Source organism: Paroedura picta, chromosome 11 (assembly GCF_049243985.1).
Source record: "Paroedura picta isolate Pp20150507F chromosome 11, Ppicta_v3.0, whole genome shotgun sequence".
Lineage (NCBI taxonomy): Eukaryota > Metazoa > Chordata > Lepidosauria > Squamata > Gekkonidae > Paroedura > Paroedura picta.
This window is the reverse complement of record NC_135379.1, coordinates 12,442,308-12,450,939: the sequence shown is the minus strand read 5'-3', so window position 1 is coordinate 12,450,939 and position 8,632 is coordinate 12,442,308. Positions and strand designations below refer to the sequence as shown.

The 8,632-nt window shown below is 43.9% G+C and overlaps 1 protein-coding gene across 3 annotated transcripts in view; it reads right to left on the bottom strand.

Moving 5' to 3' along the window:
- Nucleotides 1-7,957: 7,957 nt before the first annotated feature.
- The window catches only part of EPC1 (enhancer of polycomb 1), a 54,635-nt gene continuing 53,960 nt past the window's right edge, over nucleotides 7,958-8,632 (bottom strand). For all 3 annotated transcript variants that reach the window (XM_077304599.1, XM_077304598.1, XM_077304597.1), the window contains exon 15: nucleotides 7,958-8,304. In XM_077304599.1, the coding sequence (XP_077160714.1) occupies nucleotides 8,281-8,304 (24 nt within the window). In that variant the 3' untranslated portion in view covers nucleotides 7,958-8,280. The remainder of the gene's footprint in view (nucleotides 8,305-8,632) is intronic.

Below are 8,632 nucleotides of genomic sequence, written 5' to 3'. Positions count from 1 at the left end.
GTTGCACCTTTAAGACCAACAGAGATTAATTCAAGGCGTGAGCTTTCATGTGGAAGCACCCTTCTTCAGCTGTAGAAGTACTTTCTTTATAAAGTGTGTCATTGTGGTGGATATTTTTGGATGTCAATTATTTCGGGCCGGACTGACACACCAGCCAAAAATAATCTCTCTCAGCAGCTGGAGTCAAAGCTTGGCTGTCCACGCATTGGTTTGCCCATACTCCAAATAAAAGCCATAATTTGAAACACAATAAAACACGTGGGTTGCCTTCTCAGCCGGCTGTCACTGCAGAGACATCTGCACAAAGGGCTGGAGAGATGTGTGCTGATCAGTGGAGGCCCAACAGTGCTTGTTCCAAATGGTAATTTTTCCACACACACCCCAAGAGCTTGGTTCCCATATAATTGATGAACTATATTAAGGCCAGGCCAAGCAATGTATGTGTTATTCTATTGCAGGGTTGGCCAAACTGTGTCTTGCCAGATGTCCATGGACTACAAATTCCATGAGGATTCACTGATCTAGCCCCAGAGTTCAGTATTACCCTACAGTACTGAAAAGGAATTTCCTGTTTATATCCTGACACTCCTCCTGCCCCCTCCCCAAGTTCTACATTTCAGTTATTAACGTCATCTTGTTCCTGACCTCTTCCCTCGAGGCACATGGCCGATTTTCTTTCAAACACTTGACCATTTATGTGCCTCAGCTCACAGCCTCCTCTGTCTTGGAAACTCAAGATTGGTCACAGGACAGGAAAAGTTGCACATGTAAATAAATAATAAATAATATAAACATGCAGATGAATAGTTGCTGAGGGTCCTCACCAGAGGTTTGCCAAGTGTCGCAAAACAGGGATGCCACCAGATGGCAGCACTTGGCGAGTTCTCCATGGCTACAAAATGTAGTAGGAAGGAAGGAAGGAAGGTAGGTAGAAAGATTTCTAAGCCACATACCTCTGCAAATTATTAAAATACATAGACATCAACAGACTCTTATGGGTTAGCTTTCTGGACAATTATGGATCATGGAAATCTCCTCCTCCTTCTGAAAGCAGGTTAGGGAAATAAACATCTACCTTTGCCATGCATAGTAAATAAAAATGCTAAAATTCTGATGGCCTTGAAAATGATGAGAATTTAGCCAAGCTATCTACCCACTAGCCAGTGTGGTGTAATGGTTAAAATATGTACTTGTGCAGCATTAAATGATATTAAGATTCCTACGGTTTATACTGAATTAGAAAGTAGCACGGAGTTACTTTGCAGAATGGGGGTCTCAAAAATACAGTAAGTTTAGAAGTGGACCCTACTTTAAAAAGCTTGATCCACTGCTTTCTTCTTTCCACAGAAATGACAAGAGTCTCTTCCACACAAATCATAACTTTTTGGCCCACTGTTATTATTGTATTCTTTGTACCTGTCCAATTCAGGTAGGTAGTGCAGTTGGTCTGAAACAGTAGATCAGGGGTAGTCAAACTGCGGCCCTCCAGATGTCCATGGTCTACAATACAAGGCTCATGGGAATTGCAGTCCATGGACATCTGGAGGGCCGCAGTTTGACTACCCCTGCAAAGTTCGAGTCCAAGGGCATCGTTAAGACCAACAATATTTTATTCAAGGTAGAAGCTTTCGTGTGCATGCATGCAGTCTCCTGAAACATATGGACTGGCAACTACCATTTCAATGTAGCTGGAGACGTGTATGCTTTTAACTTTAATTTTAAAAAATTTGGTCTTAAAGGTATCACTGGACTCGAAACTTTTTCCTGTGTACCAGTCATTATGGGATATGCTTCATGCACATGATAAAGCAGGCAGTCCTCCTGAACATAAGAACAAATCATAAACAGGTTTATAAACTAGAAATTATAAAAATAAATCTGCTAGCCTTTAACGCAGGGGTAGTCAAACTGCGGCCCTCCAGATGTCCATGGACTACAATTCCCAGGAGCCCCTGCCAGCGAATGCTGGTAGGGGCTCCTGGGAATTGTAGTCCATGGACATCTGGAGGGCTGCAGTTTGACTACCCCTGATTTAACGTGTCCAAAGATTATTGAGAAGGCTAACAAAGCGACCCCTCTGCAAATTGCCAGCAACATCTGGTCAGCTTCCAGCCACCAGATGGCGCCTTCTCTTCATTGTAACCCACCAGGAGCAGGTTGTCAGGGAATGGCGGGCAATAAATCACATAACAACAACAACAACAGCTAAGCCAATAGTCAGCTGCGATCTAGTGCCTGACACAGAAAAGATAGCAAAGAAGGGTTCCCCACCATTCCTGAATAACAATGTCTTCAGCCTGGAAACAACAATCTTGCAGGATGAAGGTATCCCAGACTGCAAGAAGTTTACTCCCAAGACTTGGGTTCAAATCCCGCTCTGCTACAGAGCTCACCAGGTGACCTTGATTCAAAGTAGCCTTATTGGTCTGTAGCAACAGGACAAATTTAGAGTCCAGGGGCACCTTTAAGACCAACACATTTCTATTCAAGGCATGCGCTTCCGTGTGCACGCACTCTTCCTCAGATATAAGATGAAGGGATGGAAGTAATCAGTGCATACTTATAGGCAAGTGTGAGGGTAAATTAACATACTGCATTATGAAAATGGTTAACAGATACTGGAGATCTGGGTGGATCTTGAGCCAGTCTCTATTTCTCTGCCTGACCAGCCTTATAGGACGTCTGAGGCTGGTTTTAGTTCCCCCAGCATGGCTCACATAGGGCCATTGTGTGGGAGCCACAGACTTTAGAGGCAAGAAACTTTCAGCTCAACTTTCAACAAAATGGGGAAAGGCAAATGAAGAAAAGTCGTCATTTGTACACCGTTTTTCACTAGCGGAAGGTTTACAATTGCCTTCCCTTCCTCTCCCCACAGCAGACCCCCTGTGAGGTAGGTGAGGCTGAGAGTCCACTGTCAGAACTGCTCTGTGAGAACACCGCTATCAGGACTGTGAGTAGCCCAAGGTCACCCATCTGGCTGCATGTGGAGGAGCAGGGAATCAAACCCAGCTCTCCCGATCAGAGGCTGATGCTCTGAACCGCTACACCACACTGGCAAATACTCAGCCAGACTCTCATTCAGGTAGCTCAGAGGTTCCCACTTTCTTCCCCTCCTCAAAATCAAGATACAGCATTATGCTCAAGAGGGAATTTCATACAGCCCTCCTTTGGGGGAGGATGTTACCAGACAGTGCTCCCCAAATTCTTGATAGCTGAAGCACACGTCCCTTTCAAAAAATGGTATTAGGGACTTTGTTCTTATGCTGGAAAAAGAGTTTACTTTTGAAGTATGGGCCTAATCCCTGGGGTGCCCTGCCCAGAAAAGTGACTCAGACTGTGATGGGAAAACAGACTCCTCCGTCAGTAGGTAATTCTGCAATGCCTCCACATGACACCTGATGACAGAGCTATGGCATTTCTCCAAATTTAGGCTCAGACAGAAGCAACAAATCATACAGAGGCATAAAGGACATTGTCCTTTATAGATAGGGGCTTTTTCAGAAGAGCCTGTAATTAAGTTATTTCTCACGGCATCCTGAGAGAGAAGAGGCCTGGAGTGTGGGTGGCGATTTCTGCTCTAAATTTCAGAAGGCAGGAGACTCCCCATCTGGATCCCCCCCCCCCAAAAAAAAACTGCCCAGGAAAATATTAAGCAACTAGTATATTTGCACAGGAAAATATTAAGCAGTTGACACATTTTGGTGTCGAGCCATGGTAAACTCTTAAATTAGGCTGGTACCAGAGGCCAGATACCCAGAACAAACTTTGCAGATTATGCAATCTGATAAATGTCTCTTAAATATACTGATTTATGAAATGTGTAAATACGTTTTGGGACTTATTGTCTGGCACAAAACCATTTGCAGAAGCGTCCCGCCTTGGTTTATTGCACAGCTGTAATTCCCACCTTTTCTGAATATTATGACTATTCTTACAATGAGATAATTTTCTGCAATGTAAACTGGGGGAATTTGTACCCCGTTTGTAACCCGAATTTGTACAAACATCCAGTGGTTATGATCAGGGGGACCCAGTGGTAGGTGTTTTGTGTCATGGGAACTATTAGTGAATGCAGACCTTGTTCATCAAATACTCCAAATGCACCCCCGCCCCAATTTAACATCTGTTGTTAGCTTAATTCATAAACAGCTTTGCCGCATTATGAACTGAACATTGTTGTGCAAAAGGCAAAAACAATTTAGCGCAGGAATCAGGGGAGGAAATAATTCTATTGTATTTTGCAACTTTTGACGGAGTTCGCATCTATTTCCTGTCTGGGGAAGATTTGTTCCAGTTTGGTGTAGTGGTTAGGAGTGTGGACTTCTAATCTGGCATGCCAGGTTCGATTCTGCGCTCCCCCACATGCAACCAGCTGGGTGACCTTGGGCTCGTGCCACAGCACTGATAAAATTGTTCTGACCGAGCAGCGCTCTCTCAGCCTCACCCACCCCACAGGGTGTCTGTTGTGGGGAGAGGAATGGGAAGGTGACTGTAAGCCGCTTTGAGCCTCCTTCGGGTAGGGAAAAGCAGCATATAAGAACCAACTCTTCTTCTTCTTCTTGTTTGAAAAAAAATCTCGCCACGACCACAATGGGTTGGGACAGCAGACTTCAGACTGAATGATAGGTCTAAATCAGGGGTAGTCAAACTGCGGCCTTCCAGATGTCCATGAACTACAATTCCCATGAGCCCCCTGCCAGCATTCGCTGGCAGGGGCTCATGGGAATTGTAGTCCATGGACATCTGGAGGGCCGCAGTTTGACCACCCCTGGTCTAAATAGTCCAATGTATGAAGCCCAGAAAACCTGACCCCCTTTTCATTTCTATCTACTCTCCTGACACCTAACTATCCCCTCATTTCTTCAGGAGGCTCCCACATCCTGCCTTAAGTGGCACCCAAGGTAGTGGCACACAGCAGGAAACGAAAACACTAAAATAAAGTGTAAGATCAGGGTCTAAAGGTCTATCAATCGCAACCAGCAGCATGATCAAGTACAAAAGCAGGAAAACATTAAAATTCCACAAGCGACACTAATCCAAAGCAGCAGTTGGCAGCAGGGCCACCCATCTGCTCAGCTGATTAAGACAATATGTATGGGGAATGCGCAGTTAAGACACAGCTGGGTTATGCTGACTCTGTAGTTTCAAGGCGAGGGACGTTCAGAGGAGGTTTGCCTTTGCCTGCCTCTTCACTGTCCTGGTCTTCCGTGGTGGCCTCCCAGCCCAGTATTAGTCAAGACTGACCCTGCTTAGAGATCTGAGATTGGGCTAGCAGGGGCTGTTCAGATCAGGGCGATTGAAACACCACCAGGAAATATTAGGTCGCCGCCATTTGTTATATGCCAATTGTCATTGTTATATGTTATAAATTGTTTTTACACTGTATGGATTTTGTTATTTGTTAACCGCCACGAGCCAGCTATGAGAGCGGAGGTATAAAAATCAAGTTGTTAATAAATAATAATAATAATAATAATAATAATAATAATAATAATAATAATAATAATGAATGAAGCCATTCAGCCTTCCAAAGATAATAGTTTCCACAAGGGCAACAGGAGGGCCTTGATACATCTTCTGGAATCTGAATGAACCTTCATAAGAGAGTCAGTTCACATATTAGCCTCTTGATGAGGCAACACCCATAAATCAGTCTTCTTGTGCTTCAAGTGGCTGCTGTCTCCAAACACTATTGCAGGTTTTGCATTGTCAGCTTGGTGTCGTGGTTAAGAGCGGCGGCTTCTAATCTGGCAAGCTGGATTTGATTCCCTGCTCCTCCACATGCAGCCAGCAGGGTGACTTTGGGCTAGTCCTGTTAGAGCTGATCTCACAGAGCAGTTCTTCCAGAGCTCTCTCAGCCCCACCTACCTCACAAGGTGTCTGTTGTGGGGAAAGGGAAGGTGACTGTAAGCTGCTTGGAGACTTTTTTGGGCAAAGTGGGTTATAAAAACTAACTCTTCTTTTTCTAAGAACTACTGTAGTGTTTCTTTTCAAACAGATCTATTATGCAGTTTAACATATCTTGCCGCCATGTGATGTTCTGTAATGCTTTTATTGGGGCTTATTATTGTTGTGGGTTTTTATGTTATTACCTGCCATGAGCCCAGTCACCGGAAGTGGCGGGATATAAATTTAATAATAATAATAAAAAAATAACAACTTACCTTTCTCCTGGCCAAATAGGACTCAAGGAAGCTTGCAACAAAGCTAAAACATATTCGCAAATCATAGCAAGCAACTCGGCAGAAAGCGGAAGAAATTGTCTTTCACCCCCCCTTGAAATACCCTCCAAACATTACTTACCATATATCCTACAAGTTGACATCACAGGTGCACCCGTCATGGTTTCAGGACCATTGTAGACTCTGGGCACAGGTATGGTAAAAGATTAAGCCTAGGCCTGATAGGACAGAAGGAAGAGACTGGCAAGATGACCAGAGCCCTCCCATATTGTTTCTTCAGAACCATTTTTACTCACATGCACATGTAGCCAGCTATCAACTCAGATTCATTTGACTGGGTGACGTTTGCTGCTTCACTACAATTTAGTAGCCAGAAACAACATGGAAAAGGCGGGAGCTGTGGCTGCAGAAGTCATACACAATAGAACCGGATTTCTGCGGCTCCAATTCCAAAAGGGCTGTGGTGCGTGTCATACTTTTCATTCCTCTTTCTGGCACTTGCAAGTAGAATTCAGCTTAGAGCAGGGGAAGTCAAACTGCAGCCCTCCAGATGTCCATGGACTACAATTCCCATGAGCAAATGCTGGCAGGAGCTCATGGGAATTGCAGTCCATGGACATCTGCAGGGCCGCAGTTTGACTACCTCTGGCTTAGAGAGATGGAGAACATCTGCTGGAACTTTTGAGCAGACGTGAAGAACCACCCATTGGCCAATCAGTCTTCTCTTCTTTAATTCCAGTATGAGCCACTTGCCTGTTTGCCTGTCAAAATTTAAGATCTGACCCTAGGCAACCAAGAACGGAGTCTGACAAAAACTGGTTTTAGATTACAGATGACAAATATCGTCACAGCTGGAATCGGATATGCAAGATAATCCTCATTTTTTCTCCAAGAAACAACCCTGCTTTATCCAAATTAAGCCTAAATGCATCTAACACCAATATTTGATAAACAGTATCCTGAACGTTTGCGATTAGTTGGCTTGTGTATATACATACACACACTTCTTATACTAACTGTAATATATTCATGCTAGATCTACCCCACTTTTCACAGCCTGCAGGAGTCAACAGGAGACTTTCCCTTTCCCCCTTTTCTAGTATTGCCTCTACATTAGCCTTTTTCAACTTTTTTTTTTTTACCATTGAGAAACCCCTGAAACATTCTTCAGCCCTCGAGAAACCCCAGAAGAGGCACTGATCATGTATGGTTGGGAAGCCTAGTTCTTTTCACTTCCTCATGGGCCATTTTGGGAAGGGGGCAGGTTGACCTGATCATATATGGGTATAAAGGTAAAGGTATCCCCTGTGCAAGCACCGGGTCATGTCTGACCCTTGGGGTGACGCCCTCCAGCGTTTTCATGGCAGACTCAATACGAGGTGGTTTGCCATTTCCTTCCCCAGTCATTACCGTTTACCCTCCAGCAAGCTGGGTACTCATTTTACCGACCTCGGAAGGATGGAAGGCTGAGTCAACCTTGAGCCGGCTGCTGAGACTGAACGCCCAGCCTCATGGGCAGAGCTTCAGACTGCAGGTCTGCTGCCATTCCACTATACGCCACAAGAGGCTCTAATATATGGGTATATCACCTGATAAATGTTTAACAATTAAAAAAAAATTGAAAATATATTTTAAAAATTAATTGACCCCCCCCCCACCCATTCAGGAAACCCTTCCAGAGCGATGGAGAAACCCTACTCTACCCAGACTCTTAATTACACATTGCCTTCTTTACACTTTATGTGCTTCAAAATAATATAAAAACACACCACACGTTTGTCTGTCAACATGTAATGCCCTGGGTTTATTTTGTGAGAGTTCTGTCACAATTTTCCAGGTGGGATTAAAAACCTTAAGGATAATGTACGCCATTGAAGTGGGCATTCTGGCTTTGATACTGACAAAGCAGGAGTAGAGTCTTAAGTACCATTCTCTTCACAGAAGAGAGGGCAAATATTTCCAAAGGAAGGCACCCGACAGTTGTGGTTCTGGCCTTGCAGCCTTCTGGAGAATCTTAAAAAGGAAAAACAAAAAAGCTGGCTGTTTTCAGAAACTTGGAATGATGATACACGTACAGCAATTACTGCATTCTTCTCCCTTATAGCCGTTTCTTCTTCTTCTTCTTAAGAACAAGAAAAGAATGAAGTCTTTTAACAATTATACAATAAAAAAATATAATTTGTGATCAAAAAGAAGGGCAAGACAACATAAAAACTCCAGTTGTAAGGACTCCGTTTGCATACTTGATTTTGACACCTTTTTGTTTTTCTTTTGCTTTTTGGTGCGTAAGGAAAATGGGACAACAGAGGGGAGGGGAGGGGGCTGTATGAAGAGCAGCAACATAACTTTTAGTGCTTTAAGTACCAGAAACTGCATACATGTTTGTGAGCAAGTCAGTTGGTAGAATCCAGGAGACTTCATTTTTAGCTTGTTACTTGCCTTAGGATAGT